Consider the following 14,110-nt stretch of genomic DNA (forward strand, 5'->3'; position numbering starts at 1 on the left):
ACGTGGTGGGAGGTCCACGCTTCCTCAGTGGATTTGGGAAATCTGGAGATGGTGTGGACACACGAACATGGTCTGCAGCCTGAGGAGCATAGTTCATCGTGTGTGGCGGACCTGGCATTTGCAGATCAGGCGTGTTCCCTCGACACGTGCAGCGGATACCCAGGAGGCCGGCGGTGGCCACGGGAGGCCTCTCACATTGATGGGAGCAGGTGGAGGCCTGGCACTGCTTCTGTGGGCTGTGGGCTGCATCTGTGCAGAAGGGGATGCTCAGCCCTCCATCCCAGAACCAGGCAGCCTTCCCCAGGGGAGGGCGGTGGCCACCCAGAGGACCTGAGGAAGGGCAGATCCAGGGCATTCGAGGCTCACCTGGCTTAGGGGCGTGGAGAACACTAGTGCCAGGATCCTCCAGCCGAGCCTCAGGGCAGGGCCGGGAGAAGAAGGAGGGCACCAAAGCCACGCTGACTCAGAGCATTGTGCAGCCAAGTGGCTTTTTCTCCCTGGGGCCGGTGAGTGAGGGGCGACGGACACGGCCGTCTCCAAGATGAACTTTCCTGCCTGTGCGAGGAGAGCCACAGGACAGCGGTGGGTGCTTAAGCCCCGGCATAAATCCAATAGTGTTTGCGTGTGTGTGCACACCGCTGTGTGGGTCTGACCATGTCCAGACAGTCTGTGTGCTCCTGGAGGCCGTGCCGGGTGAATGGCTGCACTGCTGTGCTGTTCAGGGAGTAATGACAAGGAAGTGGCCCCAACATGCTCAGGACAGATGGTGCCCCCCCCCCGTCCTCCCTCCTCCCCTGCCACAGACGCTCTGGACTGGGGTTGATTGAATCTGTGATTTACAGCCTGTGACTGGCTGTGTTCAGAGTGAGGAAGGGTGTCTCCTTCCCCTCCTCCTCTTCCTTCTCCTCTTCCTCCTCCTCTTCCTTCTCCTCTTCCTCCTCCTCTTCCTTCTCCTCTCCTTCTCCTCCTCCTCCTCTTCCTCCTCCTCTGTCTCCTTCTCCTCCTCCTCCTCTTCCTTCTCCTCTCCTCCTCCTCTTTTTCCTCCTCCTCTTCCTTCTCCTCTTCTTCCTTCTGCTCCTCTTCCTTACCCTCTCCCTTCTCCTCTTTTCTTCCTCCTCTTTTTCATGCTCTTCCTCCTCTTCCTCCTCTCAAAGATAGAGTTCCCAGTGCCCCCCTTGCCCCCATCCACCCCCGCCAAGGCCAGCCCGCCTCTAGGGATAGATTTAATAAAATCTCTTAAGATCTTTATGGAGGGCAGTATAAAACTTTATGGAGAGATCTGAGGGAAGACTTAAATAAAGACAGGTAGGGAAGCTGAACACCCCAACATTGCCCATTTCCCCAGAGTCAACCCTGTGATGCTACTAAAACTCCCAAGGATTATGGAGCCCTGTGAGCTGTTTCTAAAGTGTGTGTAGACGAGTACACCTCATAGTACATGCCATAGATGCCGGGGTGGGGGTGGGTGGTGGTGGGGTGGGGACTAGTCTAGAGCAAGCCGCATGAGAAGCCGCCGTCCTTGCGATAGTGGTGCGGGTGTGGGAGAGGAAAAAGCTCAATGAAACGGAATAGGAGCCACAGCTAAACACACAGGAAACCCTGTAAGAAGCTGGTCTTAAAGATGGGTTGGGAAGAGAAGCAGCACTGAACAGATCATATGGAGACAACAAGTCACATGTGGAGGAAACAAATGAGTCTCTAGTACACACATGCGTGCGCACATGCACACATGTATGTGCACACAGTGGGACTCAACTTACATAAAGATACAAGAGCAGAGCTGAATTTATCGTTGGGATTCACTGATACATGTTACACCTATACAGCAAAAGCACAGTTAAAGCAAATTCCAGCTGCTGTAGTTGGTGAGGGACCCTGCAGCTCTCAGATTCATCATTTCATGTTTGGGGTAAATTTGGGAGGATTTTCTGTGAAAAAAAAAGTATCAGAATTTATGTCTAAAAGGAATCCTGACTACAAGCCTAGCTCCTCAGAAGGCTGAGACCTGAAAGATCACAGTTTGAGGTCAGCCTAAGCAGAAAAGTCGACAAAAGTCCATCTCCAGCAAATGCTAGACTGGAGGTATGGTTCAAGTGGTAGAGCCCTGGCCACCAGCAAGCAAGCCAAACAACAAACAGGGGACTGGGAGTGAATCTCTTGACTCCTGGGAGGGTCACTCACACTCCCGCCCCCTCTGTCTCCTGGTTATTTTCTAGGCAGTGTGTTAGGATGGCTCAGGCTTCCAAACATCCAAGCAGATGTTTTAAAAATGGAAAAAGGCTGCCTTCCTTCGGTGGAGAACTATTTTTCAACCAACGTGGCAATCCATTTTAATGAACTATTTTAAAACTTGGTGTTTGTATACAGAGCAGCTTTAACTCTGTGTTTAACTCTGACTGTAGGTTCTTCACCAAGAAGCAGTGGGAAGCCAGGTTGGAGGACGGGGGCTCTGGGAAGGGGCAGCGCCACTGTCTGCTGCCCACTGCCTCTCCCTGGGGACCCACCCGTGCCCTCTGCCCCCTCAGGGACAGTTTAACACCACTTGTGTATCCCTGGAGGAAAGAGCGGGACCCAGATCGCCAGGAATCTTCCAGATTAGTGACCTGAGGATAGCCTTAAGGCAGCTCGCAGGCCGTCCCTAGCGGGGCAAGGGTCCGCCACGTTCGACCTCAGCTCCAGCGGGCCACGACTGTGTGGTAGATGGCTTAGACTAAGGCTGCTTCACAGGAAACCCAGGTACAGAGGATTGGTCAGCTGCCAGGTCTGCTTCCCACGTCCCCAAGTTTGCCACAGGCAATGTGATGTCCTCGCAGGCCTCTGAGCCTGGCAGGGTGGCAAGGAAGAGGAGCTGCAGCTCAGGTGGTAGAGCGCCAACCCTGAGAGAAAAATCCAAGCAAGAGCCTGAGATCCTGAGCTTAAGCCCCAGGACTGGCACACAAGGTGAGATCAGGGCAGAATTGGTAGGAATTTCCTGGCCGTTGAAGGCGTCCATCTCCTTGGAGCTTGAGGAGTCGAGAGATCTGTGCTTCTCATCTTGCCTCCGTCACTCGAAAGCAGGGCTGCCCCTACTTGTCCTTAACTCCCTCTGCTGCTCCAGGACATCTGCTCTGCTCAGCGGCACCTGGCTGCCATGGCGTCCCTGTGCCCGTGGAGGAGACAGGCTGAACAACGTGATGCAGCCGAGAAGCCCCACCCGCTCGCCCGCTGTGGGCTGAAAGAAATTTGCTATGATTGCTTTATCAAGTGTTCCAAATTGAACCTTCAAAGTGTTTTATTTTACTTAAAAAAAAAAGAACTTCTAGTAAGTATGCAGTGATTTTAAAAAAGGAAAAAGGACCAAAAAAGGGAAAAAGCCCCAAACAATGACAGGAATTGGTCAGCTCTGCAGGCTATGTAATGATGGCAGGGTGAGGGGGGGCATGGCTTCCTTTTCTGGTGGTGACTAGCGCTCCATCTGCAGGGCTGTGGGCTGCGTCCAGCCCTGGGCACTCTGCAGGGAACCCACAGGCGGGGTGACCTCCAGGCCTCCACATCTGCCCCCTTCAAGTGAGATGACCTGATGTTGGTGAACTGGCCATATGCGAGCACTGGGTTTTGTGAAAGACCCGATGTCCTCTGCCAGGTGACCCCTCCCCAGGGGCGAGGACCGGGATCTCCCCTCCCCCCAGGGGCCAGGGTCTTGCACGACCCCCTTTCCCCTCCACTGTCTCCCTTTAGGCAAGGTGCTCGGCCATGCTCTCCGTTGCTCTGCTCCCAGCAAGGCTTCCTAAGAAGCAGAAGCAGGTTTGGGGTAAGGGAGCCCAGATCTGAGACCTTTTGGGGCTTAGTATTTTTGCTCATAAAATAAATTGGATTCAGGAGGTTTTCAGAAATGGTAATGGAGCTAACACACACACACACACACACACACACACACATACACACACTGCTTGGGGACAAACCTGTTCCTGGAATATTGGAGTGGTAAGAAGTTTCTTGCTAAACTGTCATTACAGGGGCAACATGGGAGCTTTCCTAGAAGGCTGGCCACATTTTACTAATCTATGGCACCTGTGGTGTTATGTATAGGGCCAGGCGCTGGTGGCCCACACCTGAAATCCTAGCTACTCAGAAGGCTGAGATCTGAGGATCCAGGTTTGAAGCCAGCTGGTCAGGCAAATGCACAGACTCTAATCTAGTGGCAGAGCGCCAGCCTTGAGTGAAAAAGCTAAGCAAGAGTACAAGAGCTTGAGTTCAAGCTCCAATCCCGGTGTGTGTATCACACACTCCAAAACAACAGGAATTTATATGAGAAAGCCCAACCTTATGTACGTCTCAAGTTGACCAGCTGCCTCCCCACCTCCCCATCCCCGCCCGCATACTGTGGCCGCCTTCGCCCTCGCCCTTCCCATCCCCCATGTGCCTGTGCTGAGCAGGGCTGGGCTCTCTCCACATTGCCCTCTCCAGGTCAGGAAGAGCCCACAAGCCTCCAGGCCTGCCCTGGCTGGCTTTGAACCACAATCCTCAAATCTCAGCCTCCTGAGTAGCTAGGATGACAGGCATGAGCCACCAGTGCCCGGCTACTCAGAACTTTTAAGCAGAGGTTCTTGGCCACTGCCTGCTCAGTGGAGCTGAGGGAGACTCTGAATACGAGCTGCGTTTTCCTGCATGGGCTGAAGCAAGCCTGGTTGGCTAAAACCGCACCCCAGCCCCCCAGCCCCCCAACCCCCCAGCCCTGGTGTGGCCTGTCCCTAGGGCCAGGTTGGTGATGGGAAAGGCTTGGGAGGGGCAGCTAGCAAGGCCGCTGCTGACGTAGCTGTGGGTAGAGCCCCTGGGGACGGTGGCTGATTTCTGTAACCCTCGTCCCCAGGCCCTGCAGCCCTGGGTGGCCCAGGAGGAGCCCCGGGGCCTGGGAGTCGGGGTGAGATGGCTGCACACGCGCGTGCAGCAGAGGAAATGCTCACGCAAATCAAACGCCCTGAACCCGAACGGGGTGAGTTTTCTTTGGCTGCTGTTTTGTTTCCTTACATTGAAAATGCAACCTCCAGCCTGCGGGAAATTGGATCTGGGCGACCCCAGCTGCGTGGGAAACTTGCTCACTGCCTCCGTCCTGTCCTCGCCTCAGCTCCCTGTTTGTGGGGTCCTGACGGTGTGGAGGCGTGTCACACCCAACATATGGACAGTCCCCAGACAAGCCTGGGCCTTCTATGGCTGGAAATTCTGTTCCCTCCCTCCCTCCCTCCTTCTCCCCTTCCCTCCCTCCCTCCATCACTGCCTCCCTTCCTTTTTCTTTTTTTGGTGTTGATACTGGGCCTGAACTCAAGACCTCATGCTCTCACTTGGCTTCTTTATTCAAGGCTGGTGCTCTGCTACTTGAGCCACAGCTCCACTTCTGGCTTTTTAGTGGTTAATTGGACCCAAGAGTCTCACAGTCTTTCCTGTACAGGCTGACCTTGAACCACGATCCTCAGAGTTCAGCCTCTTGGGTAGCTAGGATTACAGGCATGAGCCACAGGTGCCTGGTACTATTAATATTCTTATTCTCAGGTTCCTGTATATAAGAGAATGCTTTTTGGTTGAAAGAACAGGTGATGAGATGGATGGAAAATTGGAATAAAGGCCACTGCTTCTGGATTGTAAGTCCATAGCCCTGGTATGGAAGGATATGGCCTTTAGGTTCTATGGTGCTAGTTGATATTTCTTACCAATAAAGGAAAACACTGAATAAATGGCAATCTTTCTGAACGTTATGACATTTAAGGAATAAGTTGAAAGACACTGGAGGTCCATGTCTTCTCACAAAGGACTTGGTTGTGTTTTCCAGCCACTTTAATTTTCTTTGGCACCTTTAGCTTCTCATTCTGTTCTTCCCTGTGCTTTTAAACATTTCCTCTTAAGGAAAGCAAAGAAATAGACTTTAAACTGCTGAAGAACTATCCTAAGCTTGTGATGGAACCGCTCTTCTGTCAGGTTCTTTGTGTGAACACATGATGTTTTGGTTTCTTCAGGGAAGAAACTGAAGCTAGCTGCTGGTCGCACACTCCTGTAATCTTAGCTACTCAGAAAGTTGAGATCTAAGGATCCTAGTATGAATCCAGCCCAGGCAGGAATGTCTATGAGATTCTTATCTTCAATTATCCAGCAAAAAGCCAGAAGTGGAGGGGTGGCTCAAGTGGTAGAGTGTCAGTCATAAGTAAAAAAAAAAAAAGCCAAATAAGACCATGAGGCCCTGAGTTCAAGCCTCAGTACTGGCACACACACCAAACAAAGGGACTTGACAAGGTAGCCTATGAAACACTTGCAGACAGAAGCACACATGCATGGAAAAGCTAGATCCCTCATATTTGACATTCCATTGTGAGGAACTCTGGCAGTGGACCAGAATTACCCTGGAGACAGGTCTCCTGACAAGCCAAGTGGTTCTCTCCCATGGTCTCATCTTCCTCCATGCTTCTTGCCTGGCTCTTCTCTGGCCCTGCCAGCCTCTTCCCAGCTTCCAGGGCCTCGGGCTCCCTCTGGTGCCAGGCTCTCTGTTCAAGGCCTCTGTCTATGGAGAGTCCGTCCCTTCTTCATGTGGCTGCTCACCTGTGGTGCTCGGGGACCTGGCACTCCTATCGGTAGCACTTTTGTGGCTACTGCGCCATTTGTTTGCAGATGACTGCTCTCCCTCATGAGTCTGGAAATCCCATGTGTGATCGATCATTGTCACCAGTGAATTTCTGGTGGTTCCTTGGATGAAGAAAGGAATGGATCGATGAATGTCGGAGAACCAGATCAAGACTGGAGAAGAAGGAAGGCGGGGGGCTGGGGAGGTGGCTCAGTGGTAGAGTGCTTGCCTTGCATGCATGAGGCCCTGGGTTCGATTCCCCAGCATCACATAAGCAAAAAGAAAAAAGCCAGAAGTGGCGCTGTGGCCCAAGTGGTAGAGCGCTAGCCTTGAGCTAAAAGAGCTGAGGGACAGCGCCCAGGCCCAGAGTTCAGGCCCCATGACCAGACCCCCCCCCAGAAAAAGAAAGAAGGCGGTGCTCACTCAAGGAAGTGGACATGGCTTACCAAGCCAGGCTCCGTCCTCCAGGGGAGCACGAGGGCGCGTCCTCTGGGCGCAAGGTGACAGGTGCCGGGCTTCCCAGCCCAGTGAGGCCACGGTCGATGGTACAACACTGAGCAAGTGCTTTCTCATTTCTTTGTATACTTTTTCTTTATTCCCTGCTTTGTTTTTCTTATCTTTATTTCTTTTCCCCAGCTGAATCTGCCATCCGATGGGCCTGTAGTCAACAAAAGTGCCGGGTCCCAAGATACTCTGGAGCAAATGCTGAAAGTAGGTGTGAAGAGGGGGAGCGCCAACCTGGCACACTCTGCTGTCTTCATCCCTTTACTTGTGCGGTCCTGGTGGGAGGAGGCAGCCAGAAGACAGAGCTAACGCGTCCGCGGGCCAGGCCCGTGCTCAGCTCTGGAACATGATGATGCGTTAGACAACTCCTGGTCTCAAGCTAACATCTATAGTTAGGCTAGGCAATCACAGGCAATCACTAGCAAACATGCTGGGGGTGGGGGTGGGGGCCATCCTGCTTTGATAATAATGAGAAGAGAAAGCAAACCAAAAAAATCCAGGGATTTATAATTCATAGGAAATTCAAAATGCAAATCTAGTGTGTTGTGGCCGCTGAAAAAGTTCTTCCAATTTTAGGCTTCGCTAGAAGAAATATATATCTATATATTATATAATATATATATACATAATATTCTCTATGGATCAAAGGAGTTGACAGTCCCATTGTAATTGGACATGCCCAGACTACTGTGTATCCTCAGGACACTATACTGGAAGAGAAGATGGACTAATTAGAGTGTGTCCACAGTGGTTGATGGTGGCTGAAACCCTGCCACACACAATGATGCAAGGACTCGCGACGTTTAGTCTGGGAAAGCAAAGACTTTGATGGGAGACATAATAGCTGTTTTTAGAGATCTATAACAAAGGGCCTGGGGCATGGCCCTGGGCTGGTCAGGACCGGCCTGAGTGAACAGGGAGATCCTGCTAAAGATCCTTCATTGGGCACAAGGAGGAACGTTCTAGATCCAGCTACAGGGCAAAGGAATCAGAATTCTCTTTCTTCAGGACTCGTGTGTGCATGTGTATCTGTGTGTGTGTGTGTGTCTGTGTGTGTGTGATTGTCCTGGGGCTTGAGCGCAGTCCCTTCTGCTCTTACTTGGCTTTTTTGTCCAAGGCTGGTGCTCTCCCATTTGAGCCATATCTCCACTTTCAGGGTTTTTTGCTGGTTAATTGAAGATGAGAGTCTCACAAACTTTCCTTCTCTGGGTTGGCCACGAACCTGGATCCTCAGATCTCAGCCTCAGTTAGGATGACAAGCGGGAGCCACTGGTGTCCGGTAGCACTGCTCTTCTGTATCTCCTTTTGTGCTGCTCCCTCTCAGGGCTGGTGCTGATTTGAGGGTTCCTTTTCCGTCCTCACACCTCTCTCGTCCTGCTTGGGGTTCTGCAGAGTGAAGCCCCACAGCAGTGGCGTGGGAGAACAGACCGTCTTGGCCGCCGTCACCGTGCGCAGCCCTGCGGAGAGCAGACACTGAATCTTGGTGCACCGGACGAAGGCACAAAAAAACATGGGTAAGGTGCTTGAGGTCACCTTGATGTGAAGCTGGCAGTCAGGATTTCACCCAGAATTTCTGCTTTTAAATACCCTCTCCTCCTCATCTCTCTGGCACGCTTACCTCTCCTCCACTAAAATAAGCATTCATAGACAAAACAAAGTGCCAGATTGGGCAGATATAAGCGAATGGAGTAGGGTTTGGGGACCCCTCACCCCACCCCGGGCGTTTGGGGCAGAAGTGAGCGTGTGGCTTGTTGAATATGTTAAGGACAACTGTGCTCAACGGTTCCCCCCGGGAGCCTGCACCTCCTGTCACCTGAACTGTGCAGTGTCTTCGTAAAAAGACATGGCAGGGTCCACGGGTGATGGGACAAACCCTCCTTCACCCACTAGAGCACCCGCAGCCGCTTCTCCTCGTGATGCTCTCCCGTCACTCCAGTGGCATCTGGCCATTCCAGTTTAATCACGCCCTTACTGCTTTCCATAGCACAAAGCCTTTCACAATGAAGGAAACAACTGAAAAGCATTTTCCCCTTAATAGGTCCTGTGATTCACCAAACCACAGCCCAATAAAGCCACAATTAAAGTCAATGTGGAATAAATCTCTCAATGAATAGAGCTTTGCTTTCTCTTACCACAAGCCGGCCCAGCCCTTGGATGTATGTTGGGCCCTCTTGTCCGCAGACCTCTGCGCTCTTGTCGGCTTGGCCAGCCTCGATTGCATGTCCACCACTACCCAGTGGGAGGTCTTGGCTAAGTCTTGGCTAACGGGAGGAGAGGGAACATGCGCAGGAATGTCAGGAAAGAGAAGCCCCGCCCTTCCAGAGGAAGCCCTGGCCGTGCCTGTCAGGGGCTCTGGAGGGAACTAGCAAGCTTGACTTGACTCAGAGGGACTTTTACCTACATTTTTGTCTTCTGGCTTTTGTTCTGTGTAGCTTCACATCGTAAACTTCAACATAATCACAACAATGAAACTTCAGTCTCTGAAACAACACACTTTCCAAAAGAATTTATATTTACCACCTGAAGCTGCATAGCTGTGGTCCTAGGTAAACTGCAGACACGGAGGTAGAAAGCACCCAGCACGCCCGTGACCCCGTGACGCGAACACAGGACTGCTGTGCACAGATGGCATTTGCTTTGATTTTTATTGCTCTGAGCAACTCCATTCCCAGAACCCAGTGGCCGTCTGGCCCCATAAATGTGAGGTGGTTTAAGTGTGTCACCATCTTTCCCCCAGCTATTTCCTATTAGGCCAATCATACACCCCGTTTGTATTGTGTGTATGATCTTTTGCCCCAGATAGTGACATTACTATGTAATAGACTAAAGGGGAGATTATAATTTCAGTAATAATAATCCTGCACCTGGAAAGGAGTGAACTACAGAGAGGAAGAATAGCAGTAGTGTTTATAAACGACATTTTTCAGATATGACAAACAGTAAGTGGCATGTCTGTGTCGTTTGTGGATCAGAGCCTCCACTCAGGACCATGAGGGGTCTCATGTGGCATTCCAAATGCTCCCAGCATCCTACACTATCTGTCTGTCTGTCTGTTAATCTACCTATCTACCTACTTACTTACCTATCTACCTACCTACCTACCTACCTACCTACCTACCTACCTATGGCCAGCACTTGGGCTTGAATCCAGGGCTTGGGCTCTGACCCTTGGCTTTTTCAGTCAAGGCTGGTATTCTACCACTGGAGCCACAGCTCCACTTGCATTGGAAGTAAAAGTCTCACAGACATGTCTCCCTGTGATCCTCAGACCTGCTTCCTGAGCAGCTGGGATTACAGGGTGAGCCACCAGTGCCCGGCCCAATGACACATCTCTTGAGGATCCAGGCAGTACCCCTAGAGAGCCTTTCAGTGTCACCCGGCCAGCACCTTTGCCCAAAGGCACTGGTTCTTGAGTGGCCGGCCCCCTGAGCACCAGAGCCCTGGGGCTCACTTGAGTAAAGGTGGGAGTGGGCGTGAGCCCCTCGGCAGGCCTGCGTGGCAGGGCTGGCTCACGGCAGGAGCGCAGGCTAAGGTGCAGCTGGAGGAATGTGAAGCTGGGAGCCGGCTCGGGATCGCTATTACAATCAGAGGACGCACCGGGCCAGAGTTCCGGAGCCCTTTGAAGGGCTGCCAGCACAGACACATGGTTGCAATTACCGCCTGCAGTCTTGGGGCTGTGCACTTTCATTATGTCAAAGTGAAAGGCCTGTGGGGGGGCGGGGGGCGGGGGACGCCAGGCCCCAGACGCGGTTTAGCCATGCCACCAAGGGCGAGCCGAAGTGCCAAGTGACCCCAGCACCGGCTGCTTGGGGGCCGGGATGGCAGGTACCCACGCTCAGAGGCACCTCCCTTCTGGTTGGGGGGCCGGGGACCTAGGGCATGGGAAAAGGGGTGCCTCTCCCGCTGGCCAGGCTGTGCTCCCAGCAGGACGGGGGCACAAGATGCCTCTGAGATGCCCCATGAGTCCCACAGCTCGGGAAGTATCTCCAGGGCTGCTAGAAAGCTTCCCGAACCTCTCCTTCTCCAGGCCTGTGGGCACCCAGGACACAGCAGGGCTCGCAGCTCTGAGAGGAGCCGCACGTGGGAAGGGCCTGGGGCCCTGAGGCCGGCCTTTGAGTCAGGCAGAGCCCACAGACACGAGCGCTAGAGGCCCCCTTGCCCAGGCCTTTATCTGACTAAGATCTCAGCACAGAATGTTCCAGATGGTGCTTCTTGAACACAAACCTGATTCCAGTTGCTTTGATAGAAAAGCCAGGGCACATTCGAGCATGCTTTTACCCTACTTGCACAGTGCTCACGCCAAAGCTCTCCCTGCTGTTCTACTTTGCCTGCTTTGGATTGGGTTGTGGGTGGAGTAGAACAGAAAGAGGGCAGAGGGAAGACATGAGGCCACTCCAGAGTGTGTGTGTGTGTGTGTGTGTGTATGTGCGCACGCACGCACGCGCTCAGGTATTGGGGCTTGAACTCAGGCCTCCCACTCTTACTTGGCTTTTTCCATTCAAGACTGGTGCTCTACCACATGACTCACAGCTCTACTTTTGCTGGCTAACTGGGGATAAGAATCTCACGGACTTTATGCCCTGGCTGGCTTTGAACTGTGATCCTATAATCCGGTTACTCTTTGATGGAGGTCAGAGGCTCATGGTTTGAGGCTGGTGCAGGTAAAGGCTTGACATCCTTATGAAAAATAAAGTCAAACAAAAAGGGCCCTGAGTTCAAACGCCACTGATGGTGGATGTGTGGCAGTTGTGGGGGCCTCATGTTTTCTTGGGGTAATGTAGTCTTTCTACATGAATCCCTGGGCACGGGGGGGGGTGGTAAGTGGAGCAGTGGAGCGCCACGGCAATCTCCACACAGAATGAGATCTCCCCTGGCAGCCTGGGAAGTTCCCAAGGCAGACCTAGCCCTTCCGGTCCTCCCGGGGCAGCCTCTACCACCACACACAGAAGGCCTTGGCCAGCTGGGGCCTGTGCCCAGCACCGACCTGTCTTCTGGTGATGGCACAGCAGCCTCTGCCTTCTCCCCCTGCGAGAGGGTGATGGGGCTGGGAGAGCCAGGCTGCCGCACAGGAAAGCCGGTGGCCAGGTGAATGGGCTCTGGCAGAGGCCGGCGTCCAAGAGGGCTCCGTCAGGGCTGGGACAGGTCTCCCTGCGGCCCGTCCCCAGGGGAAAGACCATGCACATGCCAGCACACGGGCGGGATGCTTCCAAAATTTAATAAATAATGATTTCTTTTAAAACTGTATAAACTATAAATTACCATGCAGTCCTTATAATTTAAAATAATTTACAGGCTGAGGTAGGGGCCGGGGGGTGAGGGTGGGGCGATCAGCCCCGGCGGGCGGCCTTGCGGCTGAGGACGCACACGCAGGCCGTGTCGATGCGGATGAAGCGCCAGGCCGCCTGCTTGGCGTCGGTGGTGAGCGCCTTGACGAAGGTGTGCGTGGTGGTGCAGTATGAGTTCCAGTGTTTGGCGTCGATCCCGCGGCAGCCACCCTCCGCGGGGCTGGGCTCTCGGCATTTGGTCTCAAAAAAGTACTGTTTGAAGACGCTGTTGTTGATGTTCACCTCACTCAGCACCGCCACCTCTTTGCCCTTGATGTCTGTGGCCGTGGTCTTGTCCCCGACCCACACGCTGACGCTGTCACAGACCGAGAACTCCCCCATGTGGAAGACGGGGTGGCTGGGTGAGCGCCTGCTCCTCTGAGTCCTGTTGAAGGCCGAGCCCTCCGGGAGTGGCAGGTCTGGGTCCTGGGGGTCCCCAGACACGGGTGGGGGCTGGGTGCTGAACAGCACCCGGGGCGACCTTAGTCGCCTTTTCTTAAACAACCTGGGGTCCACAGAGATGTTGCGCGTCTCCCCTGACACCCGGGCAGCTATCGGGGCAGCCGGGGCGCCGTGGGCTTTGCGGAGGGCCGTGTCCAAGGAGTGCTGGAGTCTGGTCCAGTGCGCGCGGGGAACGGCGTCTCCTGCTGGCGCATTGCTGGCTGGGGATGGCTCTGCCCGGACGCCGATCAGACACGCAGTGAGCAGAGCGTAGAACAACATGGGCATTACGCTCCGCGCCTAGAACAAAAAGACACCGGCAATGTTGCAGGAGCAGCACTCAGGGCCGGGTGCAGAGGCTCACTCCTGTCATCCTAGCCAATCAGGAAGCTGAGATCTGAGGATCACGGTTCAAAGCTGGCCTAGGCAGAAAAGTCTGTGAGACTCTTATCTCCATGAACCACCAAAAAGTTGGAAGTGGAGGTGTGTGGCTCAAGTGGTAGGGCACCAGCCAGGAATGAACAAGAACAAGACCACTGAGAGTGAACTCAAACCCTAGGACCAGCACACACGCACACACACACACACACACACACACACACACACACACACACACACACACACACACACACACACACACACACACACACACACACACACGTCTTTCAACTCTGAACAAGGCTGGAAGAGGCTGGCAGCATGTCCGTCTTCTTTCCTGCTCTTTCCGTGTCCTGCAAGGCCATTTGCCCTGGCTCTGGAGTGAGTGAACTTTGTTTGGATATCATGTTCAAATCCTGCTGGCAGATGTAAGCCACTTAATCCTGCCGAGTCTTAGTTTCCTCCCCAACAAAGGCTGGAGGATAAACACTGCTGCTGGGGTGGGTGTGTTCCTGAGGTCTGCGTGTGTCTGTCAGCTCAGCACCCCTGGCGAGGTCTCTGCCTTCCTCTGTTCTGGTGGAGGGGGAGGCGAGTGCTCTGCGGCCCTGCCCTCTGCCAGGATGGCTCGGAGCTCGTCTTCCTCCCTTTCACACATGCCTCTCGCGCCCAGGCTCAGCGTGAGTCCCATGGGCTGCACCCTGCACTCCAACAGGTCTGCCTCCTTGCTGATGCGTGTCCACCAGACTCACCCAGCTGCCCATCTGGTTGGCACTGACCTGGTTCTCTCTGTTTCTTTCTGGTACTGGGGCTTGAACTCAGGGCCTTGCATGCTCACTTTGTGTTTTCACTCAAGCCTGGTGCTCTACCACGTGAGTCA

The 14,110-nt window shown here is 53.6% G+C and overlaps 1 protein-coding gene across 1 annotated transcript; it reads right to left on the reverse strand.

Moving 5' to 3' along the window:
* Positions 1-12,417: 12,417 nt before the first annotated feature.
* On the reverse strand, positions 12,418-13,155 carry Ngf (nerve growth factor (beta polypeptide)). Its single transcript, XM_013024676.1, has one exon. It carries the CDS (start codon positions 13,141-13,143, stop codon positions 12,418-12,420), a length of 726 nt encoding a protein of 241 aa, XP_012880130.1. The 5' UTR covers positions 13,144-13,155.
* Positions 13,156-14,110: the final 955 nt, after the last annotated feature.

The sequence above is a fragment of the Dipodomys ordii genome, unplaced genomic scaffold (assembly GCF_000151885.1).
Source record: "Dipodomys ordii isolate 6190 unplaced genomic scaffold, Dord_2.0 Scaffold78, whole genome shotgun sequence".
NCBI lineage: Eukaryota > Metazoa > Chordata > Mammalia > Rodentia > Heteromyidae > Dipodomys > Dipodomys ordii.

Coding starts and splice junctions, on each gene's coding strand:
- Ngf (XM_013024676.1), bottom strand. CDS start 13,143: ATGCCCATGTTGTTCTACGCTCTGCTCACTGCGTGTCTGATCGGCGTC.